Source organism: Hypanus sabinus, chromosome 2, assembly GCF_030144855.1.
Source record: "Hypanus sabinus isolate sHypSab1 chromosome 2, sHypSab1.hap1, whole genome shotgun sequence".
Classification (NCBI taxonomy): Eukaryota; Metazoa; Chordata; class Chondrichthyes; order Myliobatiformes; family Dasyatidae; genus Hypanus; species Hypanus sabinus.
In genome coordinates this window covers 147,819,026-147,845,763 of record NC_082707.1, presented here as the reverse complement: position 1 = coordinate 147,845,763, position 26,738 = coordinate 147,819,026, and the positions used below count along the sequence as shown (strand labels likewise).

The window sequence follows — 26,738 nt, the reverse complement described above, 5'->3', positions numbered from 1 at the left end:
GGGCTGCAGAAAATTGTACCAGTTTTCCTCTTAAATATACTTCTTTTGAGTTACTTTGGCTGTAATCTGCAGCATGTACAATAAATTTCCTCTTAACAGTGGATTACAAAATTACATCAATGATCATTAGTTCTCCCGATGGACAGTTAAATGCGGAGCAGTTAAATGCGGCGCCTTTAAGGGACAATGCAATGGCCCAAACTGCAGCAGGAGAGGTGGAAGTCAAACCAGGTGGAAGTGCAAAGGGTTGAGGTCTCCTCCATCCAGCATCTTGTTGGCAAACGTGCAGTCACTGGAAAATAATATTAATGATCTCAGGGTAAAGCTGCTGTATCAGAGGCAGATGAGGCTGATCTCAGTTGTTGATGCATTGAGACTTGGTTAACAGTAAATACACCTGACAGAGTACCCAAACAGAAAGTTTACAATTACAGTATGGATCAAACCATGAAGTCAGGTAAGAAAAAAGGTGGTGGCACATGCTTTTTAGTCAATTCTTGTTGGTGTATGGACATTGGGGTTATGTCAACCTCTTGTTCCCCTGACGTAGAAGACCTGATGATTAAACACAGACCATTTTATTTGCCTCAGGAGCTCTCATCTGATCCTGAACACAGTTTACATACCATCAGTTGCCAATGACAAGCAAGCCATCTGAAACTGCACAATGTCATCTGCAGGTAAGAAGCAGCCCTTCCCAACACATTTCAAATTATATCTGGCAACTTTAACCAGGCCTGTGTGTAGAAAATGCTACCCAATTATCACCAGCACACAACCTGCCGCACTAGAGGTCCCGACATACTAGACCGCTACTGCACTATGATAAGGAATGCCTATTGCTCCTTTCCGAGGAAACATTTTGGCAAATTGGATCATTTGGCTGTACTCTGACTACCTGAGTGCAACTAAAAACAAGGCTCCAGAGATCAAGACAACCAAGAGGTGGTTGTGGGAGGCTGAGGAACATTTACAGGATGGCCTTGAGTCAGTGGACTGGGCTGTGTACAAGAACTCATCTGAGGATCAGAATGACTACACCAGGATCGTAACAGACTTTATTAATAGAGCTGTAGATAAGTGTGTCCCCATGAAATCATTCAGGGTTTACCCCAATCAGAAGCCCTGGATAAAGCATGAAATCTGGAATTTGCTGAGAGCCAGGTCAGAGGCATTCAAGTCTGAACATCAAGAATGCTACAAGAGCTGCAGGTATGATCTCTGGAAAGCCACCTTTCAAGCAAAGTGAAATTCCAGACTAGCCTGGAATCAACGAGGGAAGTTCGACATCTGTGGCAGGGTTTGAATGCCAAAACCTCTCACAAAGTTAAATCTTCCAGACGAGCTCAATGCCTTCTATGCTGGCTTTGAATCACCAGAACAGGGAGGAACCATCACACAGCCCCAGATCTGCCGATGATCCTTTGGCCTCAGTATCTGGAGATGATGTGTGGGCAGCTTTGAATACAGTGAAACCAAGGAAAGCATTCAGTCTGGACGGAGTATCTGGCTGAGTACTGAAGACCTGTGCTGACAAACTGGTGGTGTGTTCACAGATATCTTCAACTTCTCTCTCCTGCATTGAGTGGTACCCATTTCTACAAGCAGGCTTCAATTTGGGAGTTGAGTAGAGGAGCAAAGAGGTCCTTCTGCAGTTGTACAGTGTCCTGGTGAGACCACACCTGGAGTATTGTGTTCAGTTTTGGTCTTCAAATTTGAGGAAGGACATTCTTGCTTTTGAGAGGGTGCAGCATAGGTTCAGGAAGTTAATTCCCGGGATGGTGAGACTGTCATATGTTGAAAGACTGGAGCGATTGGACTTGTATACACTGGAATTTAGAAGGATGAGAGGGGATCTGATTGAAACATATAAGATTATTAAGGGATTGGACACGCTAGAGACAGGAAACATCCTCCTGATGTTGGGGGAGTCCAGAACCAGAGACCACAGTTTAAGAATAAGGGGTAGGCCATTTAGAACGGAGTTGAGGAAAAACTTTTTCACCCAGAGAGTTGTGGAGGTGTGGAATGCTCTGCCTTGGAAGGCAGTGGAGGCCAGTTCTCTGGATGCTTTCAAGAAAGAGTTAGATAGAGCTCTTAAAGATAACGGAGTCAAGGGATATGGGGAGAAGGCAGGAACAGGGTACTGAAAGTGGATGATCAGTCATAATCACAGTGAATGGCGGTGCTGGCTCGAAGGGCCGAATGGCCTACTCCTGCACCTATTGTCTATAATTGTACTGGTGCCTAATAAGAGCATGGTAACCTGCCTCAATGATTACCGCCCAGTTGCACTTACATCCACAGTGATGAAGGGTTGTAAGAGGCTGGTGTTGAAGCATATCAGCTCCTGTCTGAGTGGCAACTTGGATCTGCTCCAATTTGCCTACTGAAGCAACAGATCTACAGTGGATACCATCTCATTGGCTCTTCACACATCTGGACAGCAAATCTGCATACATCAGGATGCAACTTACTGATTACAGCTCAGTATTTAACACAATTACCCCCTCAAAACTAATCAGCAAACTCCAAAACCTGGGCCTCAATACTCCCATGTAAATCTGGACCCTAGATGTCCTCACTTGTGACCCCAGTTAGTTCAGATGGGCAAAAACATCTCCTTCACAATCTTCATCAGCATAGGAACACCACAGGGATGTGTATTTAGCCACCAGCTCTACCCGCTTTACATCGACGACTGCGTGGCTAAGTACAGCTCCAATTCTGTATACAAGTTTGCTGATGATATGATTGTTGTGGGCTGAATCAAAGGGGTGATGAATCAGCATACAGGAGGGAGATTTTAAATTTGGCTGAATGGTGTAATAACAACAACCTCTCACTCAATGTCAATAAGATCAAGGAGTTGTTTGTAGACTTCATGAGAGGGAAACCAGAGGTCCATGAGCCAGTAGTCATTAGAGGATCAAAGGTGGAGAGGGTCAGTAACTTTAAATTCCTTGGGGTTACTATCTCAGAGGACCTGTTCTGGATGCATCATATAAATATTATTGCAAAGAATGCACGAAAAGCACCTTTACTTCCTCAGGAGTCTGCAGAGTATCAACATGTCATCAAAAACCTTGGCAAACTTCTATCGATCTGCGGTGGAAAGTGTGCTGACTGGCTACATTACAGATTGTGCTTTTGAGCAGAAAATCCTACAAAAGTTAGTGGATTCATCCTAGTACATCACATGTAAAGCCCTCCCAACCATTGAGCACATCTACATGAAATGTTGCTGTAGAAAAACTGCATCCACCATCAAAGATCTTCACCACCCAGGCCATGCTCTTTTCTGACTGCTGCCATTAGGTGGAAAGTTCAGGCGCCTCAGGACTTGCATCACCAGGTTCAAAAACAGGTACTCCTCAACCATCAGGCTCCTGAACAAAAGGGGTTAACTACACTCATTCTATTTCTGGTGATCCCACAACTGATTATCTCACTTTAAGGATTCTTTACCGTGTTATTTCACGCTCATTATTTATTGGTATTTAGTTATATTTGCATTTGCACAGTTTGTTGTTCATTGATCCTGTTCACAGTTACTGTTCTATAGATTTGCTAAGTATGCCCGCAGAAAAAGAATCTCAGGGTTGTATGTGGTGACATGTATGTACTCTGATAATAAATTTTACTTTGAACTTTGACTGTGTGGTTTTGGTTTTGATTGGATGTATAAATATTGTCAGGAGTGATGATTTGGTTGGATATTTTATTCATGAATTGTGATAAGCAGACACTGAGATAATCAACTAGAGAAGGAATGGTGGAATGAAAAATACTTGTTTCCCTTTATTCACTTAATGAATGTGAACATCATTGCAAGTCAGCAAATAAACTATCATCCCTAATTGACCTTGAGCACTTAGTAGGAAGCCGCCTCGTTTAGCAGCTTTCAATGCCAGTGGTGAAGAGAGCCCTGTAGTGCTGCTTGACTGAGTTGCATCATGCAATCCCATCAGGATAGTGAGTGAACCTGAGGACGGATATTCTTCATGTTGTTACTACCCTTGTCCTTTTGGGTGATAGAGGTCATGGGCCATCCAAGTGGTGTTGAAGAATCCTGCTGGGATGCTGCCATGCATCATGCAGTTGGTACACACTCCAGGCACAGTGCTCTGGGGAATTAGTGTGCTTGATGTGGTGCCATTCAAGAATGCCATTTTGTCCTGGGTGATATCAAGCTCCTTAAGTGCACTTCTCCCAGTAAGTAGAAAATATTCTTAAGTGTCCTTGAAGCAGCACTTACCGAGCAAGGGGAAAAAAAAGTTCTTGACTGTTGTTGGAGCCATGCAGGCCAACGGAATGTTCTTCAGTGTTGTTTGAGATGCACTCATCTAGTCAAGGATACTTTTGGGTCTTGTATGACCTTCATTCATAAAATCGAGTGGACAATATCATTGAGAGTTGTTGGACCTGCATACATTCAGGCAACTGAAGAACATTCTCGAGTGTTATTGGAACCGCACTCACTCAGACTGGAGAATAATATTTCATAACATTCCTTACGTGCCCACAGCTGCAGAAAAGCATTGTACAGTGAGGAGATATTTCACTCACTAGACAATACACAAACACATTAACACCAAATGTCACCATAGGAATCTGTTCCAAAGTTAACACACCCAAAACATGTAAAATTCATTGAACGTTTAACAAGGTGGATGCTGTGAACCAATCACAAACAATAGAAAATCTTCAAATGCTGGAAATCCAAGCAACACACACAAAATGCTGGAGGAACTCAGCAGGCTAGACAGAATCTATAGAAAAGAGTAAGCAATCAATGTTTCAGTCTGAGACCCTTCAGCAGGACTGGAAAAAAATGAGAAAAACAAGGCTGTGAAGTTGTATACCTTGGATGTAGAATCAGAAGGTAGGGCCATAATCTAAAATCTGCTATACAGTTGGCCCTCCTTATCAGTGAGGGATTGGTTCCGGGACCCTCACGGGTACCAAAAAACACAGATGTTCAAGTCCCTTATTTAACCTGTTTCAGTACAGTGGTCTTTCGGACCCAGAGGAACCTCGGACCTTATTTAACCTGTCTCAGAGCTGTGGTCTTTAGGACCCGGCGCAGCTCTGAATCCGCAGTGTTTCTGTTCATGAAAATAATCATGATCATGGTTGAAAATAAAGTGGAAATAATAAAGCAATCAGGAAGAGGTGAAATGCCATCGGTCATTGGAAAAGCGTTAGGCTACAGTCAGTCAACGATTGGAACAATTTTAAAGGATAAAATGAGAAAGGCTGTGCCCCGATGAAAGCTACAATGATTACTAAGCAACACAGTGGTTTAATTATTGAAATACATACATTTCTTAAGTGTTTTATATGCACAGAAAGGTAAAATATATACTATTTTCTAAGACAAACATTTGACTAACTGATGCTAAATAATACTGGATGTAGCTGTTCCGACTTACTTAGTAAGAGAACTTCTGATTTTTTTCGATCCTCATCCACGATAACCTACACACATCCTCTCGTATACTTTAAATCATCTCTACATTACTTATAATACCTAATACAATGTAAATGCTATGTAAATAGTTGTCTTACTGCATTGTTTAGGGAATAATGACAAGAAAAGAATGTCTGTACATGCTCGAAGAACAAGTGCTGGAAGAGCACTTCCGGGTTTTCCAGATACTCGGTTGGTTGAATTCACACATGTGGAACTCGCGGATAAGGAGGGCCGACTGTATTAGGTTGAGATTGAACCAATTTTTTTCAATCAATGAATTGAGAATCTTTCCCATTCTTAGTCCCAGGCGGCTGATCAATGAGTACATTCAATACACATAAATTTTTAGTTCAATACATTTTTGAGTGCTAAGGGAATCAGGAGATATGAAGATAGCTTTTAAAATTAGTTGATTTGAAAATTCAGCTACAATCTTATTGATTGGTTAAACAAAAACATTCTGTAGAATATAGAAGAGTACATCACAGGAGCAAGCTGTTTGGCTCACAATGTCTATGCCAATTATGATGCCAAGTTATACTAAACCTATACCTGTGTTTGATGTATATATATATATATATACCTGCATGTTCAGAGAACATACACTTAGTGGCCAATGTATTAGGTACCTAATAAAGAGGCCACTAAGAGTATGGTCATGCTCTTCTGCAGTGGTAGGCCATCCAACTTCAGGGTTTGATAATTGTACATTCTGAGATGGTTTTCTGCACACCACTGTTGTAACGTTTGGTTGAATTACTGTCATCATCCTGTCAGCTTGAACCAGTCTGGCCATTTTCCTCTGACCTCTCTCATTAACTAAGCGTTTCCACCCACAGAACTGCCACACGGTGTATTTTTTCACACCAACTCCATAAACACTAGAATCTATTGTGTGCAAAAATCCCAGGAGATCGGCAGTTTCTGAGATACTCATAACACCTCATTTGGCACCAACAACAGTCAAAGTCACTTGGATCACATTTCTTCCGCATTCTGATGTTTGGCCTGAACAACAACTGAATCTCTTGACTATGTCTGCATGTTTATTCATTGAGTTGCTGGCACCTGCTTGGCTGATTAAATACTGGTGTTAAAGAGCAGGTATACAGGTGTATCAAATAAAGTGACCATTGAGTGCAGCACAGAACAGGCCCTTCAGCCCATGATGTTGTGCTGACTCTAACCTACTCCAAGATCAATCCGACCAATCCATTTTTCTTTCATCCATGTGCCCATTTAAAAGTCCATTACATGTCCCTAACGTAGCTGACTCTATCACCTCTCAAAGCATATTCCATGCATCTACCACTCACCGCATAACAAACCTGAACTCTCTCAAGCTCAGTCCCACAAATAATGAGGGCCAATGCACCATGCACCTTCTTAACGACTTTGAGGGTTCTGTGGGCATGAAGCCCAAGCTTTCTCTGGTCCTCTACTTTGTTAAGAATCCTGCCATCAACTCTGTATTCTGTTTTCAAGTTCGACCTTTCAAAGTGAAATACTTCACTCTTTTTTGCATTGAACACCTTCTCGTACTTCTACGCCCAGCTCTGCATCCTAGCAATGTCCTGTTGTAAGTGTCGTTAGTGTGATGCTATTACAGCTCAAGGCATTCCAGAGCTGGAATTCAATTCCTATTCCACATGTAAGGAGTTTGTACATTCTTGCCAAGAACCACATGGATTTCCTCCGGGTGCTCTGGTTTCCTCCCACAGTCAGTTAGTAGGTTAATTGGTCATTAGGCTAATATTAAATAGGTAGATTGCTGGTCTGTGCAGCTTGTTGGGCTAGAAGGGACTGCTCAGTGTTGTACCTCTAAATAAATTAAACAAGTAAATAAATAAAAATTTAACACTATCCACAACACAACCAATTTCCATGTCATTAACAAACTTACTAGCCTGCTCTTCCACTTCCTCATGTGTTAGTCTAAAAGGCTCTTGAACAGGGTTGCTTCCATTACCATCCCGACCAGCACTTTCTAGGCATTTCATTACTCTCTCCAGTAAACAAAAACTTGCCCTGCACCTCTTTAAACTTTACCTCCTCCATCCTTAAAGCAGAAGGCCCTGAAGAAAGGTCTCAGCCTGACACATTGACTGTTTATTCATTTCCATAGATGCGGCCTCTCCTGCAGAGTTCCTCCAGCATTTTGCATGTGTTTTTTTTGGATTTCCAGCACCTGCAGCTTTTCTCATATTTATGCTATGCTCTTTAGTATTTTCCATCTACCTTATCTATGTCTCTTGTAAATTTACATACCTCTATCAATTCTCCCCCTCAGCTTCTGATGCTCCAGAGAGGAAAATGATCTAAGTTTATCCAATTTTGCCTTCTAGTTAGAGCTCTCTAATCCAGCTGGCATCCTGCAGAACATCCTCTGCATCCTCTACATTCTTTCTGTAATGGGACGACTGCAGCACCACACAAATACTGCAAGTGCAGTTGTAACGTTCTCCTTCGCGTGTCACGAACGCCGAATTTAACGTCGAGATAAACCACAGTTAATAAGAACCAGATCGCAGCAAGATTAACCATTTACTGTTCACTCTTCACATTAACATATGGTGAAAACTGTTGATAAAACAATACAAGATTGATACAGTATTTGTTCCTTCCTTAATATCACATTTCAATTGTAAATACTTGCAAAGGTGACTATAACTACATTACACTAAGGTACAGTATACAGGGAGAGTTTACCTGCTCCATTGACTACTTTAAATACACTTCCATGCAAACTATCCGCGACTCTTTAACTAACGAAAGCATAAACATTATCGACCGTCGTTACTTCTAACAGGATCGGCATTAACATCTTAGTTCAACATATCGATTATCTATTAACTTACAGCGTTGCTCTCACTGTGATTTCTCATGCCTGCAAAACAACTTCTGCTCAGGTGAGCCTCGTGGTGAGCCCCCACCCTCACGTTAATTCCAAACCGGTATTTTCCCACAAGACGCGGCGAAACCGGATGTGACATCATCGCATGCCGATATATTTTACATGCAATGAATATACTTTAAACACTTCTAATTCTAACTAGAAAATACTATCGAATGAATTACTAAGCGGAAATATTATAAACTAAATAACTGTCGTAAAGACAGCACAGCAGTCTAAGCAGAGTTTTCTACAGGATGGGTGAAATCATATACTCATGTTCCAACATGAAATATCTATATGTTGCAAATCTTATAGTAAATCCAAAATATTACTATTATTTGCCACACATTCTAATTGGTTTTAATTAGGTAGCAATTTTAACATGGCCAAACATTCTGAGTTCTGTACTTCAGGCAAATATAATGTGTATTTTCTTTCTGTCACTTTTCTTGAATCACTGAGCATGGGGCACAGTGTCATGAATACTATCCTGGATCATGGAGTTATTAAAGGACATAAGGAGGCAATTGCATGTATCAATTGCATTTTCCAGTTATGTCTCCATGACTGTTCCCTTCCCCCGCCAAGTTTTTCCTCATTTGTTTTGAAAGCTAGAGTTGAAATTGGCTTCCAAGATCCTTTCAGGCATTGAACTCAAGAATGTAAGGGCACAGTTGTTTTTGATTATTCTCAGGTCAATTCTAGTTCTTCTGCCAGGCAACAATTTCTGGACCTTTTAGTTCTTGATCCTTTTGCCAGTGGAAATACTTTCTCTTCATTCATTTTGGCTTGACTGTTCCTTTAAAAAAAATTTCTATCATGTCAACACTTAAATTTCCGCTCTGAGGAAAGCAACCCCAGCTTCTGCTCAATAGTCTCCCAATAATTTCTGTACCTTTCCTAAGGCTGCCATTACCGTCCTATCATGCAGAGATTTTATGAATCATCTTAAAATTAAAACTGATAATTAGAAATCAAGAAAAACAATAGCTCCAGCAGTCCTTGGGAATACTACTGAACACCTTGTTCCAGCCCCGTCTCTAAGCCAATGACTTATCCATTTCATTACTATCACTTTATCCTATGGGTTACAAACTTATCGATGCCTGCTATGTGAAAAGCCCTTCTCTTCAACCAACTGCATTGGCCTCGTTGTCCATCTGTGGAGTCCTCCCAGACACTGGTATCCCTAATGTGAGCTTTGATCAGATGAACAAACAAACTGGCTGGAAGGAGTGATGCAATTAACTAAACGAAGCCCAATACCAACAGGAAAGGAAGCCCAGCTACATCACCATCTCTAATCCATGTGCAAATAAAATTCCTTCCTGCTGCTTGCTTCAAAATAAAATGGTAACTAAACCTCAGATAGTCCCTGTGTAACATTGTGCAACAATCTGATAAAATCTGCAACCAGACTGACAAAAGTTAGCCAAAGCCCTATGTAGTTTCTGTTTTCTAACCAATTAACTTGGTTCACCCAGACTGGGACGTGTTTTCAAAGGTTTCAAGGGAACATTTAATGTCAGAGAAATGTATACAATATACATCCTGAAATTCTTTTTCTTTGCAAACATCCAGGAAAACAGAGGAGTGCCCCAAAGAGTAAACGACAGTTAAACGTTAGAATCCCAAAGCCCCCTCCCCATTCCCAAAGCAACGAGGCTTCACAAACATGCTCCCATAGAAAGATGAAGTTATGCCATTTACCGGTGTGCGATTAAAAGCAAAAATCCAAACGCAGAGAAGTAAGTTGGTCTTTGTATCATAAAAGTAGCAAGAGAGCAAATATTCAAAGTTGCTGGCCAGGTTCGTGCACATAACTTCTGGAACCAATCCTAATATGAACAGATAAACATATTAAATATAAATATATATAACAGGAGCATATAAAATATAATGTAAAATGCCGAGTTTCTCCAGCATTTGTGTGTGTTGCTAATATGAACATTCTTGCACACCAATACCCGGTCGATCGTTGCTCGCGAAATGAAACCACCTGCAAATTTAATAAAACAGCGACGCCAACTGCTCGCTGTGAAAAGTCGCCCAGGCTCTATCGCAGCAAACTGCGCCTGCAGGTCGGTGGATTGCAAATCAGTTACCGTAGATACATGTGCTAACTAACAATTACAGCCGGCGAGGAAGAGCACAAGGTTACTTAATAACAATTGAGGTAGATTTATTTCAGAAATACGTCCAGCACTGATTCGGATCCGAACTGCACGATAACACGCGGGGTCTGTGCTGTCCTGAGGTATTTTTGTGGCAAAATAAACTGCAAACAATGACAATGTTTTAAGTACAGCAAAGAAATTGAGACACAATCATCTTGACAACTCAATGTCGCCCTCTTCTGGTCTGCTTTCCGAGACAAGTGGGAGAGAAGTCACTCATTCCCAGAGACCCGGTTGCATGACAACCGTTACTATAAAATAATTCTGTAAAAGTTTCCAGATTGCCGCTACCTGATACAATTAGTTCCCTCGTGCGCTATGCAGTGGGCCAATTCTAGTTTAAGCAACCACAAGACCCTGACCTTTACCCTATGGAGGCATTTTTTTCCACCTCTGGTCTTCCATCCCGAATCCACTTTATGCACGAATATGCCTGTTCCAAAAGAAAATGCCTAAAATTATTCCTAGTTTTGAACCTGCGCGGTCCATTCACTTTAACGGAAAACTAACAAGAAAAACTGTTGGGAAAAAAATAAGTATTTGTTCAGTTCTGGTGTTTGATACACAAATACAAATCTATGGGAAGAAGTTACCTTGTATCCAACATTCTTCTGTGTTGTATAAAGAAAAATCGGGAACTTACTGCGCGGATCGCGTAGTCTGCAATTTAGTTTTAGGATTCCCCTATGCGTCTCTACAGGTCTCGCTGTGAGCAACAACGCACATCTGGATGCCACTTCCGGGATTTTCATTCGCCATCTGCAGGCCATTCATGCAGGAACAGATTCCCAACGTAGTGTGGAGCAAGCTTTTGTGGAGCAGAACACCTGGATTACTAGGCAACTCTGTACTTCATTAATCAATCAGACTGAAGCATTGGGAAATTAACAGCGCAAGGCCAGAGCTTGGGAGTATAAATTATAAAAGTGAATTCAATGTTAAGTCGGGCACAGAAAGTGAAGTAAAAATGTATGAGCACCAGAGAAGAAAGGAACAAGGAAACACAATCTGAAAGAAAACAAGTAAGGTGTGAGGGAATGAGATCCTACATCATAATGATTAACTTGCAATACCAGATATATCGACTTGTATCTCCTCAACTCGTTAAATGTGTACTTGAAGTGTCCTGACGAAGGGTCTCGGCCTGAAACGTTGACTGCTCATTTCTATGGATGCTGCTCCAGTTCCTTCGCCATGTTTTTATGCGTTGACACAAATTTATTGACTGGTGAATTGACTTCATGTCTGCCCCACTGCTTCCATGCACTTGAATGGCAAGTGAGACAAACTGATATCACCTTTCATTGGCTAATGGCAGAAAAACACACCCAGATAACAATTTACTAATTCCTGCTTTGAATCATTTCCCTGACCTGTTTCTATACAAGTAGCAATGGGTGCTACTGGTCAATTTTGGAGCTTTGACATGCATCAGGAAGTACAATATTCTTATCACATTGTGTCCATAAGGATGTGTAAGTTAAACAGTTTAAGTTATGGGAAATCCATTTGACTCTTGTGGGGAACATGATGATCGAGTTTAAATCAGGATCCGATAAAGTCATTGGCAGCCAATGATCTTGTTATGTTATATTGATGGAATGAGAGTAAGGTCCTGATGAAGGGTCTCGGCCCGAAATGTCGACTGTACTTCTTCCTATACATGCTGCCTGGCCTGCTACGTTCCACTAGCATTTTGCATGAAGGTTCTAATAGACCCACTCACCAAATCCTCATCCTTCTGCAGGACTGGAGAAAAAAGATGAGGAGTCAGAGTAAGAAGGGGGGAGGGGTCCTGATGAATTGTCTCGGCCTGAACCGTCAACTGTACTCCTTTCCATAGATGCTGCCTGGCCTGCTGAGCTCCTCCAGCATTTTGTGTGTATTCCTTAGATTTCCAGCATCTGCAGATTTTCTCTTGGCCTGCTTCACTCCAGGGGGGGAAAGTTCCAATCTATCCAGCCTCTCCTTATAACTCAAGACTCTCAATTCCAGTAACATTCTTGTGAAACTTCTCTGCACCTTGTTTGGCATAATGACATTCAGGTATGCTTGATTTTCTTTTGCCTTCTTCAGTGTATTGTGAGCATCTTTTTTTATTCTGAATAAATGTATAGTTCACAAAAGAGCGGAAGCAGCCCCAAAAGAAACAGAACCAAGGGCTTTACTCACAGAGCAGAGGCAGGGGATGAAGACAGAGTTGAGACACTGTTCACTGTGAACTGCAAAACCTCAGGGTCCCTAGTCTGAAGATTACTCCCATGGGCCTCAGAGCACTGTAGCACAAGACTGAAATCTCAGCACACTTTATCAGCTTAATACTGTGGGATCACCAGAAACATCAGCAAGTACGTCCTTGGCCTCATGAACTTAAGTCTGGGGCTCCCTGCAAGATACTACTAATATTGAGGCTCATATAATGACGTGTGCGGCTCAAACAGTGGAACTAATACTAAAGATGGAGAAGGCAGAGAGCGGGAAGAGGCAACACCTGATAAAGAAACCTTGCATAAAAGCAAGGGAGAACTGCATGACGTAGGACATTACAATGCATGGCGGTGAGAGTGCTCATTTCCACCTTTGAATGACCAGCTCTATAGCTATTCTTCCATTTATTTATTTATTTACTTACTTACTTACTTACTTACTTACTTACTTACTTATTTACTTACTGCTCTGCTCTATGCACTCAGTTGCAAAGTGAACTAAAGCCAGTCAGTGGTAACCAGCTGTGCTGCTCCCTTTAGCCTGCCCTTCATTTCACTCTGTGGACATACTATGTTGACACCGGAAATGTGGTGACATTTGCGGGCTGTGCAGCACAATCCTAGCTGATTTGCTTGCATGCAAAACAATACATTTCACCATATGCTTTGATGTACCTGTGACAAGTAAACCTAATCTTTACAGTCAAGCTAACTGTTGTAGAATTGACATTCTCACAATGAATAGTAGCTTCCTTTAACACACCAACAGTGAAAAAATTAAGTAAGTTACAAACATAATACTAAATTAAACCTGTTGCTGCAATAATTAGTGGTAAAAAGTCTTAAGCAATATTTGATACTAGACTATAAGAACATACTTTAGAGGGAGCAAATCAAAAGAAAGGAAAAAGGAGCAACAAGATCTGAATCTGAAAGGCTTAGCATGGGGTTTGCCAAGCTCAGGGCCCAAGCTGTTGAAGCTACCTCCATCAGTGGTAAAGCAATGAAAATCCAAGTGGCAGGTGCAGCCAGAGAAAGTTAGAGATCCTGGTGGATTGAAGGTGAAGGCCACTGACAGAGGAACTCAGGAAAACAGAAGCAATGTCAAGGCAGAGTGCCATTTTAGGCCAGAGGCTTCCCTAAATGAGCAACGGGTGAAAGGGACACTGCAAGTTCGAGCACACCCAAAGGTTGAGCGCACAGAGAATTTCTTCAGTCTACTATTCCTGGTTCCTGGGAGCCTTACTGATATGGTGGAATGTTGATGTTGAAGATTCCATCAATAGAGACATTTATATGTTTTCAGTTTTCAGACAAAATGCAGAGTTGAGCCTAGAATTTTCATGGCAGCCATTGAGCTTGTAATTGAGTGTGACAGGATATGAATAGGGCAGGGTCCAACTGCAACATTTCCTCAAAATCGAGTCATAGATTTACACATTTGGCAAATAGGCCTTTTAGCCCAAATAATGCATGTCAAACAAGATGTCTATCCATGCTTGTTCCATTTGCCTGAGTTAGGACCATATCCTTCTGAACCATTTTATCCATGCACCTGGTTAAATGCTTTCTAAGCAATGTAATTGTACCCACTTCTACAATTTCCTGTTTCTCTCTCCCCACTCCATCTCTCAACTTCAAGTTCAAGTTTAATTGTCACTTGGCCATTAACATGAATACAGTCAAACAGAACAGTGTTCCTCTGGGGCCAAGGTAAAAAGCACAGTAACAACAGGCACAGGCAGCACACAATATATACAGCACATATAATTACAATAGCAGAAAAACATAGTCACAAAAAAAATATAGCCCAGATCCCTGAGTGGCATGGCCTGTAGCTTGACGGTGCATGAGATATTGTCCTGGATCTAAGTTTCTTGAAGAACGAGGTCGCAGCAGTCTTCATCTCATGCTAGTGCAGCCGCAGATGAATGCAATCCAGCTTGTCTTTCAGCAAATGAACACTGGAGGGCAGCACGAGTGGGAGGCTCCTGCCCGGCACAGAATCCAGCAGTACTCTTGCTCTTTCTCCACCACCTCCAGTGTCTCCTTCCCCGGGTGGCTGCAATGGGCGACCCCATGAGGGCCTGGTTCACACAACAACCAAAGCCACACAGTTCCCACACCAGCAGTCTCACCAGTGAACTGGACTTGCCGTATTCTACATTACCAATGCCCAACAGGATCTTGCATTCTCAAGAAAAATGTCAAAGACAGCCATTTCCTCTCCACCCAAGTCGCTCTCTGTGACTCTCAAGACATTGAAGAAATATCTAGAAAAACACCATATTGTGTCCTGTTTATCATATGATCTTCAGATTCAACAGGAATCTGAATCTCATGTGATCAACAGTGAGCCAATAGCTGATTGGATGCAGTGAAACTTCAAGAACAAGCTCAGGACTTCATACCCACTGATCCCTCCTGGATAATGAAGTCCAGTGAATCTACTCTGTTGATGGGCCAGGACACCGCCAGAGCTTATTTCAGAAAGTTATTTGAAAAGTATAATACTGTTTCTGTGACTATGTCGTTCTTCCTTGCAAAGTATTCAATTAGTGTTGCATTTTCTCTGCCTCCTTGCTTTAACACCTGATGAATTCTACCCTTACTTTCCCCATTTGATCTTGTTGTTTGCACATTGAAGACATTTTGATTTCCCCATTCTTCTCTTCTTCCTTTGTATTACTCTACATCTTTTTTTACATTTGGCCCAGTAATACTTGTGCAGTAAAACAGACATCTCTGCCAAAATCTTTTCCTGCACCTTATTGTCTCTCTCTTTCAGCACAGGCAGTCCTCATTTTGCATGCCCTACCTTTGCCCTTGGATGGAATAGGCCAAAACTCCTCTTTAGATGCCATCCATAAGTTAATTGTAGTTCTGCCTGCAAATTTTAAAATGCATGATCCCTTTTCAAAATTGGAACATTACCAATTAATTATTTTACCCTCCTTTCTCATTATCCTTTTCAGTGGTTAACATAAATCACTGTTCTATCAATATTTCCCCCACTGACATTTGTTTTTTTTTACCCTCCTTGCTCCACAGACCCTAATCCACTAATGCCCCTTTCCTCACAGGCTGGTAATTTAACAATACAGAAAAATTATCTGAATGTATCAAAAATTCGTCCACCTCCTTGCTCATTACATTTCCCTAATTGAACATGGCTGAAACTCATTGTTATCACTTCTCTATGGATTTTGCTCCTCTGCAAATATGGCCTCCAAAACACACAAAAATGAAATGACCCCCCCCCCCCATTTCTTGTAGGTTGTTTTTCTTTTCCGGGCCTTGTGGCATATTGAGCCGTAATCTTACCATTTCTTTAGGATTTTTGACTGTGTTATAAGGCCAAGATGCTCAACCCACATGGATGGAAGGCGTACAAAGAGGAGCCATCTGGAAACCGGGACCTCTCACTGGCCAGCTGCTTTGTGGGTTGGCGTTCATAATAATCTGGACAGCTACACCTTCCTTTCCTTAATTCTCTTTCTTTGTTGAACACTGTATCTTGAAATACTGTATTCAGCACCTAATTCTGCAGTTTTGAGCTCGGTCTCTGTTAATACCACAAGGTCATAAACCCTTGTGTTTATTTGTGCCAATAGCTTGCCAAACTATTTTACCCTGCTTTAAGCATTTACTTATGAAGTGATGGCCTTCCTACTGACACCAACAGCTCAAACTGTGCCTAAACTATGAAGCTGCATTTGTCTGTACCATGCCCCTATTTCCATGCTCAGCAGTGAAATCCATTGGCAGTAAATCAGGGAAAACAATCTTTTAATCCTATTCTTTCAGTTTTTACTTCAACTTCTACTTTTTACTTATAGAACTACGTTATTCTGCCAGTGTCTATCTTTTATGCCATATCGAGCAGAATGACCTCTGTTGTTCCTCACTTCCCTCACCAACTTCTGAAACCATCTGGAGATGTCCTCGTGTGGCACTGCTGAAGTAGCATATGAATCTTCAATCAAATTTGCAGCCATAGAAATATCAATCTGACTCTCAGACCATCGGATTCATTAGCATAATAACTTCCCAGAGTATTGCTCGCCCACCCCACCCCCCTCCATTACAGCTTGGTCAACCATGGTTCCACAGCCTCAGCTCTGGCTTTACTCCCCAGAAGAATGAAGTCCTTTATAAGTGTTTGGAACTGAATATTGTCTTGAGATGGAGATGCACCTTCTGGACCCATGCACTTCCTACTTGATCTGCATTGACTGCTCAGAATGCACCCATTGGCTTTTCTACCTGTAGATTGAGCTCCTCCTGGAATGCATTGTCCATGTCATTCTGAGTGTGGCCAATGCACCCTAGCCACACCAGCACCTATTCGAGATTCAAAACATGAATGTTTTCAGCAGCTGTCATTTCCTCTGTGTGGTTGTCCAAGGTACTATCATTTACTTATACTTAATAGTTCTGCATCACAGTATTGCAAAAGTGTTGGACCAGAGGGTTAGCTGATTTTTTAGTTGGTAGTCTGGTCCTAGGTAGTGCTCATGGTAAAACCTGGGCATTCAAGTTTTACCATGAGCATTCCCCAGGACCAGATTGCTAACTAAAATCCAACAACTCTCTGTTCAAGAGTTTTGTAATATGAAGATGCCAAGCCATTGTGCAATTTAATGATTGTCGTTTTCATTAATTTAATTCTATTTATTTATACTGAATGTCTCAGTACAATTCCTTTGTATCCATCTGAAGGTCATGCTAAGCAATATAGAGCGACTCCTTGACCACCACAAAATAAACTTTAAACCATTTTTATGAGCTTGTTGAGGATATCTGCATCATGATACAAAGTGAGAATTTGAACACTGGCATTGGACTTTTCACATCTGGTCTGAAGGATGATGTCACACAATGCAGTAGTCATGCCAAACCACATCTTTGGGTAATCTTCTTCCAGCTAATGGGCATGGTGTAACCAAGCTGCCAACACCACTTCGCAAACATTTCAGCAGCAGTGTTACATCCAAAGAACAGAATCAAAATCAGGTTTACTGTCACTGACATTTGTCATGAAATTTGTTGTTTTGCAACAGTAGTATAGTGCAACATTAGGTAGTGTTCAGGGGTTCATGGACCATTCGCAAGTCTGCTGGTGACGGAACAAAGCTGCTCTTAAAATGTTGAGTGCAGGTCTCCTCCCTGATGGTAGGAATGTGATGAGGGCATGTCCTGAGTGATGAGGGTCCTTAATGATGTATGCTGCCTTCTTGAGGCATTGCCTTTTGAAGATGTGCTGGATAATGAGGAATCTAGTGCCCATGATGGAGCTGTCTAAGTTTGCAACTCTACAGCTTTTTCTGACCCTGTTCATTGGCCCCTTCATACCATACGGTAATGCAACAAGTCACAATGTTTTCATGGGGGCGTCTGCAAGAGTCTTCGGTGACATATGAAATCTTCTCAAACTCTTGGTAAAATACCGTCGCCGATGAGGCTTCTTCATAATCGCATAAATATGTTGGGCTCTGGGTAGATTTTCGGAGACGTTGACACTCAGGAACTTGTTTCCCCTGCAGTGAGGACTTCTGTGTGCCTTCCTGAAGTCCAGAATTAATTCCTTGGTCTCGACGTTGAGTGCAAGGTTTTTTTTTAACACTACTCAACCAGCGTGTTGAGTTTTAACACTACTCAATCTCACTCCTGCGCGCCTCTGCGCCCCTCTTTGATCTGATATTCTACCCACAGCAGTAGTGTCATGGGCGAATTTACAGATGGCGTTTGAGCTGTGCCTAGCCACACAGTCATGGGCGTGGAGAGAGTAGAGCAGTGGGCTGAGTACACATCCTTGAGATCTGCCGGCGCTGATTGTCAACGAGCTGGGGATATTACTTCCGATCCGTGCTGACCGTGGTCTCCCGATGAGCAGGTCAAGGTCCCAGTTGCAGCGGGAGATCCAGAGGACCAGGTTTTGAAGCTTGTTGATGAATACTGAGGGGATGACGTTGTTGAACGCTGAATTGTAATTAATAAAGAACAACCTGTCGGTGTAGCCAGTGAGATCGCATCCACTGCAGACCGGTTGTGGCGGTAGGCAAATTGCAGCGGGTCTCGGTCCTCGCTCTGGCTGGAGTTCATTCTAGCCCAGGCCAACCTCTCAGAGCGCTTCATCCCGGTAGATGTGAATGCTACTGCGCGGTAGAAGCTGGAGAAGTTCATCCTGCTCTTCCTGGGCACCGGAATGGTCCACGCCCTTTTAGAAGCAGGTGGGAAACTCAGATTGCTGCAGTGAGAGGCTGAAGATGCCCTTGAACCCTCCCGCCAGTGGGCTGGCACGGGTTGCCAGTGCCCAGCCAGGTCCACCAACAGGACCTGACGCCTTGCGAAGCTTCACCCTCTTGTCCCGACGTCGCCCCTGAGACACAGGGTTACCAGATGCTGCCGGCATTCGCACAGGTATAGTTCTATACTTTTCAAAGCTCGGACAAGAGGCGTTCAGCTTATCACCATGTTAGGTTTCGCCTTACCGGAAGTAATGGCTTGCGAGCCCTGCCACAGCTGACCTGTCTCTAACCTGATCTTTTCGCTGTTACGATAGCCTCCCGCAGATCGACCCTGGACCTTGAGGAGCTCCGGATCGCCTGCGCCTTTGCCACTTCGGCAGCTGCTGATTTGAATCGGATTATCGGAAAGTCGCAAGCTTTCTCCCCGAGCACTGCGGCGGCACGAACTGCGGAGATGCCCCGGCTTCTGCCTACCCTCACTCGGTACCACCACAGACAACCCAGCCTCTCCTTCCCCCGCTCCTCTCGTCCCTTCTTCAATTAAATCGTGACATCTGAAGTTTGAAATTTCAGAAGGAATGCTTCTCATTCACAAATACTTGACAAATTACAAATCTATCAAAAGAATACGTAATTAATGTGCCGTTGCATTGTGAAGACTCTCTGTAACGGGGCTTTAAGTGCATTGCCATTAGCTTTCAAGAAAAATCGTACAAATCATCGTTTTGTTTAACTGCGGTATAAAGAGAAAAATAATGACGAATTAATCGGCGACCGAGCTGCGGACAGATGTGCGTACACCTTCCGTTAAATAGGGGTAACTCTCGTGGGGATAGAAATGGTTAGCATATTGTTTCCTGATGCAGGGAATCGCTACTTCAAAAACTGCATGTTTGCAAAGGAAGGATAAACAACTTGAGCAGCATTTACGATTTGTAGTGTTTAATGATTCTCAACACTTGCTTTGTGTAAAATGCGTCAGTGCCATAACAAGGCATGAAAAATAATCACGCTAACAACCGGACTAATTTGGTATTTTTTGTCCTTAAATGTTCTACAGTTTAGCAAATAGTCCTAATGGATACGTTTAATTCCGCACAAATGTCCCATTAGGAACGCGGATTTCCAAAATAGTTGTCATCGCATCAGAACCGTGTCTTTTGTCTTCATGAAAGTTACAATGTTTTAAAAGATACCATTGTGCCTTCCGTAAACCATAACATTGTCACTGGGGACTGATTAAAAAGTTCTGAATTGAAACACTACGGAATTTGTCTGCATCCTATTCAGAGCTGACAATGCTTCATTCAACCGAGTACACAAAAAGAGTTTAATGGGGATTCTGTTGGAGATTCTCCAAGCCTAGCTGCATCCATATGGAATACTCGTAGGACATCAGTATCGACAAAGGGCCCAGGTGACAGCGCCAGCCCCATCCTCTGCCCAACAGGCAGAGCAGACAACACAGGGTCGAGATATTGAATACCTTTCATCAAAATGCACGCCTCTTACATTTTACTTTCTCTTGCCAACAACTTTCCCTTTTAGCGCCCGTTAATGGTTATTATGCCGATATAAACTGTTTAATTTCCTCATACATCCCCCCGAAATCTACGATTCCTTATAGAACACAATAGATTACTATATATATCACGATTGTCGCAACAGCATTAACACCGTTTATTATAACAGACACTTCTTAAAACCCGTGAACTGAAATGCTTACATTTATTTTACCTACAACGATTTAAAGCAATCTGGCAGACAGTTTCTATCAACACAGTCCTTCACCAAGGTTAATATAGATTTTATTACTATAATATTTCCTCGTGCGTGAAAACCGACGTTTTAGGGTCGGAACAAAATTTATACCCCCTCGTGTACGAACTTTGGATAGTTTAGTTAAAATTTGTGTGAAGTGACGCATCCTTGAAAGGAATTCTAACATTCAGTTGGTTAAAAGTTGAGGAGGGGGAGGGAAGAAAATATCAAACACAAAGGACTACTGGAAAGAACGTAATAGTTTCGCCTCCAGAATTCATATAGACACAAGCACACGCTGATCCTAAGATATTTCAGAGTCAATCTTTCTCTCCATCTTGAACATGCAAAATCGTTTGAAACGTTTGACCATATTTCAAATGGGACATTTTTCTCCCAAGTTTCCACCCAATTCCATCCCACCATTCCTTCAAAACTGGAAACTTTCTGGGGCTTTTCGTTAAATTCTCAAAACCAGTTGATAAACTGCCTTGAACACACTTCACAGCTCCTTATTTGATAGAAACATCTCGCGAAGCTTCTGCAGCTTGACAGAAGCACGACTTGTAATTATTTGTGATGTCCAATGGTAATCTAATTTACTAATGAATAACTATTTTGGGCGTGGCTGTCTTTATAATGCAGCGAAAGTAGAAAATATAAAAACTGTCCCGAAGTTGTGTTCCATTTTCCTACTCGGCAACCTTTACTTGATGTTCTATCAAGGGGAGGGCGTCGACTTCCTCTCGGAGTGTTCAGTAAGGGAGGAATATAACGGCATTAAAAAAATCAAATCCCCATAATAAACTCCGTGTTTCTCGCTTCCACTGCTGGTCTTCTCGCGAAAAGAACAGCAAATCATCTTTATCTGTGGGCGCTACTCTGGCATTTTCATTTTTTTTGCAGGGTTCTTTAATAATTATATTTAATCCGTGCGCAGGCGGTCTGTTATCCTTACTATGGCCTGCGGCTAAATATACGAGTTGCGTTGGTTAACTCTGTGCCAATGTTTATAAATTTCCATGCCAAATGACTTTGTGTTGAAATGCATGTAACACCTTCGCGGAAAATAAAATCCAAAAGAAAATCCTCTACTCGCCTCCATGTCGTAGAATGCTGTAACTGGGATCAGATTAATTCTGTGTGTTGTGTAACTTAATCCGAATCAATTCAAAATAAAAAGGTTTACGATTCGGTTACACCAAATATCCAGCTCTCAGATTTAAAACGAATGGTGTTCAAATAATCACAAACTCAGAAGTTAAGCACTTTAATTTTATTTTTACACTGATATCAAGTATTTTGTTGCTAGTCTTCGAGAATTAATGTAGAATTTCATTTTCGCGTGCCGACGAAGTTTTTCATTGCAATGTGCTGGATTTACCAGATAGAACATACTCAACTAGACACAAGATAACTAGATACAAGTACTTCACAGCGTCCAAAATCCAGAAAAAGAATTAAGTGGCTCTTGTACGATATTAATGGCCCTTCGCTATGAAAAGATACTACCGACATGTTCATAATAGAGAGGATGCTTTTGGTTTACAGTATAGTGTCATCGTTTTACTGAATTCCTGCATTATAAACAAAACTGTTTAATGTCAGAAATAGAACTGCTGTTTTAACGTTAATGGTTAACTTTTGTACAGTCGAAATATTTTGACCTGTAGAAGATTAAGAGATTCAAGGTGTCCAAATGTATAATGCTGGCACTTAAATTTCAAATTCAAATTAATTAGAAATAGTCTCATTTTCCAGGCTGAACATTAAAGTAACAACTATTTCATAATTAATTTCTATCCACAAAAGAGACATTCGTTCTAACAGCTAGAACGCCAAGTTTCCCAGTGAAAATGCCGAAAACAGCAAACAATAAAATTCTGTTCCATCTGAGGTAAATTGAAAGGGTTTGTAAAATTTTACCCTCGCTTTAGTTTATTGCGTTGGAGCTGATTTAACTAATCTATTGCTACATTTAATCAGAATGAAGGGTTAAATGTTTCGAGCATCAATGAGCTATTTTACACTCCCTTTGATAAAACACTTTAAACGACCAATAACGCAATGGCTCATTGGCCATTAAGTCTAATACTAGATACAAAATACATTGGAAGATCTAAGTTGACACGTTTTCAAACTAGGATTAAAATAATGTAAATTGTAACTATATCTTACTCCTTAAGACACAAAACTACAATGAATGAAACAAATTGTGCAGTTGACATGTTTATGTGCTTGAAAACGTACAGTAGACTTCAATGGTTTTGCGTTTTACAAATTATATTATATCTATAAATTAATGTTTTGTTTTTAAAAAGAGATTGCCCTTTGGAAAGCAAGATGTGCTCTTTTTTGAAGTTTTCAGCCATTCTCCTAGAAATGATCAAAGTTTAGCCAGCGGTTTAGAAATACAATATCTATGAGCACATGAAAAGGGTAACCAATGAGAAATGCCGCTACTCACGAACTTGCTGGACTATAACAACAATAAAAACATAAAATAACGGTATAATTTATTGTAATTCACAGTGTCTACAATTCACCAGTTCCACTCTTGTCTTCGCACTACAGGATGTGTGAGGTGGTGATAACTCGGGAAGATACCGAATGGTCCAGCGTGCTGCACCTGTTGAAAGCCATGAACGGCGAAAGCAGTGTAGGAATTACTAAGGTGAACAGCATCTCCGGGCTTGTCCTGGATCTGTATGGACGTAATGGAGCAAGTATGACAGGGTTTGCCATCTTTGACCAGCACTGGCACTGCCACTCTGCGAACCAGTTGAGGCTGATTAACATCCAACTGCAGGCTGCCTTCTACCCGAGCTCTCTTCATTTTATACCTATGGTTTTGGAACCAGATCTTCACCTGAGTTGGAGTCAGACTCAAACGGTGGGCGAAATGTTCACGCTCAGGGGCAGATAAATAACGTTGTTGTCGAAATCTTCGCTCAAGTTCAAACGTTTGAGCTTTGGAGAACAGAACTCGTCTTTTCTTCTTCTTCTCCTCGTTCATCGTGATGGAGGACGAGACTTTTCTTTGGACACGGTCCTCAGAAGGTCTATCGATACTGCTTTCATCAGATGCTATAACGAAACATGTGCCCGGTCAAAGATACTGAATATGAAACCAAGACAGCAAATCGGCATCAAGCACCCACATCTAATTTCGATACTTACATATTTTGTCAGAACCAAGCCACCCAGAATAAGGCAGCTTGGAATAGGCTCGCTGCGATCGTGGGTCTGCTTCGCTCCTTATCACAGCTGATGCGGTTACTTTTCCATTCCCTTGATCCCAGTGATCAAGATTGTCCACTTCCTGTTGATCTGGCAAATCTAAAATTCTGCGAACTGTAAAGTTGGTTCTCGCTATCGACATGTTCACGGTTATCAATCGCTCGCCTAATTCCTGAAGAAGAATTTACGTTAAAGGGGCAGGAAACGTTTTCGAAGAAGGTGGAACAATTATATTTCCTGCATATAATAGAGAAATAAGAGGAAGCGTCCTATGTTTATATAAACAGTCCTCTTCCCGCAAACAGTGACAACCTTCAGATCCTGCCTGACCATAGGACACCAAGTACCTGCATCAGTCAAGTACCAAAGCATTAATGTGAGTAGGTGTAACCCTAGCAGAGAATAAGCCGGCACTTCCCAAAAACAGCAGGAAACTGGATTCATCATTACATATTCTGCGTGATTAGCAAAGAAAGTAGCCAACAGATAATGGTAATTGTGTTAGTGAATTAGTGAATTACATCTTGGGTGGTTAGTGGGAGCACAGCCCTTCCCCCTGCATACAAAGTAAAGAAGCCGTGGCAGGTTTCTCTAGTCCAGTTCATTTAATTACTTATTCATTTGCTACAAACTCATTTGTATTATTAAAGGGAACTGAACACGCTGCATTTATCGCACTTAAATGCAAAAGGTAAGTATTTCCCCTAAATCCACTTCTGTGACTTTACTCCTAATAGGAATTTCCTTGGCAAAATTTACAGTGGATTTGAACATCCGATATCGCGCTAACGCACAGGTCATCGGTAAGGAGGGTACAAAACGAGCAAGAGTGATTCTGACGACAGAAGTACAAGGAATAACATTTGCAAGGTCCGCCTGCTTGAGTTTTATTCAATGACTTTATATTTTATGTACAATGTGAAGAAATATACAACTATGTTTATACTTAAATACAGTTAACTGATCAAAAGGTATCTTGCACGGCATTATAGTTTTATTTCAAAACATTCAGTGAAAATTATAATTATAACATGACGCATTTTTTGTGACGTTACCAGCAAACATGGCATTAATCCCGAGTTGACCATCTCTCTGAAAGTTTCTGTACGCAAATATTCCCATGCCATGCCTGTTTGTGCCACCTATCAAGCGCGCTTGTGTGACACTGTTCCATGCTCCACAAACTCCCTCACAACGTCCTGGGTGGTCGAAACCGGGAGAACACAAATACATGCCAACTGCTAGGCTGCGAACAATGGAGGAAATGTAGACCAACGTCGCAGACCTGTTGGAAGCATTTGTTCCAGTCAAGATTTTGCATTTGTTCAGTCATCAAATAATAGATGATTGACGCCTCAGCACAATGTGCTTTAACTTTTTGGGATAAGTCCGAGTTTGTTCCTTGTTGTCATGGTTTTCAATGGCATTAAAAGGGATTTGCCTGCTATCGACTTCGTTCCACATCTAATACAACCAAGTGCATGAAAAGTTACTTCCATCGTTTAGAATCAAACAGGATTTCTTAAAATGTAAAATCAGAGGATAATTCACTCTCGCGGGAAAGATGGACTATCTATTCCAAATTCAATTTTCTCCATATTAATAGCCTAACAAATTCAGAGCAAATGCAGTTCCTGGAATTGTAAAGTACCATAGGAAGAGCTGGTTTCGAAATTCAGGAAACGGGTCAGAAAATGAAGCACGGCAAACGTTTGCTTCGATGATCGAATGGAATAGTTACAAGGTTCATCTGAATATTTCACTAAATTGGTGCTCGATTATAATGCTCCACATTCGTTGTAGTGTAGGTAATTATTGGAATGATTATCAGTACCGGAATAACGCTTCTGACGCAGAATAAGTCTCCGTGTTTATAGTGATTGTGTTTACATTGTAAACTTATTGGAAGTAGACGCTGTAAAAGAGATGCACGGTAGTTTTCTGAAGTTGTAGGTTATAACGATATACTGTTCATTTTCAGCAACAGAATCGCTCTCTGATTCACCACACATGTACATTGCATGACTGTTAAACGACGCTCTAAATATAAAAATCCCCATGGATGACTGTGTAACTAAGAGTAAAATATACTGCTGTATAACTTTACCAATCATTGCCCAATGTAAATGCAGGAGTTCGGCTAGGGTAAAGCAGATTTTCATCCTTAGTGACCTCCTGTAGCCTCTTAATCTAGTTAACATCTGAAGACTACAACGAGGTGTAAAAATAAGTAAATAGAGGCAATTACACGCTTAAGGGCTCTTCACTGTCAAACGTTTGCTTTCGTTTCTGGAAGATTTCAGTAGTATGAATATTTGAAAGCAAATTACGCTTGATATTTTGCAAGAGCGATTTTTAGTGCCGCCTCGTTTACTGTGCACAGACAAAAAGCGCAATGAATACTGGATATGAAGTGCCAGAATTACATTGATTAAAGATTGAGTTCCAGTTCATTATAGCCTTTGTTGTTAAAAAGCCAACATTTTGGCGATAAATAAGGATATTTAAGTAACGTTTTCTCTAGATACCCACAATAATCTAAACTTTATTCTTTCAATTATTTGTAATATTTTGCAAACTTTATAAGCTTGGTTTCTGGTAAACGCATTTTAGTGTATATGATACAATTATAATCGCGCTGCTCTGCAAAAACACGTAGTAAATCCGATACTACTTTATTTCCACGTAATTCTGAAAATGGAATTAACGCCAACAAGAAGACTCACAAAC

At 41.3% G+C, this 26,738-nt stretch overlaps 1 protein-coding gene across 1 annotated transcript; it reads right to left on the bottom strand.

Moving 5' to 3' along the window:
* Positions 1 to 23,310: 23,310 nt before the first annotated feature.
* nkx2.9 (NK2 transcription factor related, locus 9 (Drosophila)) lies at positions 23,311 to 24,150 on the bottom strand. Its single transcript, XM_059990428.1, has 2 exons — positions 23,949 to 24,150; positions 23,311 to 23,855 (listed from the first exon to the last, which is right to left on the bottom strand). The coding sequence occupies exons 1-2, from the start codon at positions 24,148 to 24,150 to the stop codon at positions 23,311 to 23,313; spliced, it is 747 nt and encodes a 248-aa protein (XP_059846411.1).
* Between the last annotated feature and the right edge of the window lie 2,588 nt (positions 24,151 to 26,738).

Bases quoted from the DNA above. Each gene is read 5' to 3' on its own strand.
- nkx2.9 (XM_059990428.1), bottom strand. From the start codon at position 24,150: ATGTCGATAGCGAGAACCAACTTTACAGTTCGCAGAATTTTAGATTTG. The intron at 23,856-23,948 runs GTAAGTATCGAA...GTTTCGTTATAG, and splicing joins GCTTGGTTCTGACAAAATAT to CATCTGATGAAAGCAGTATC.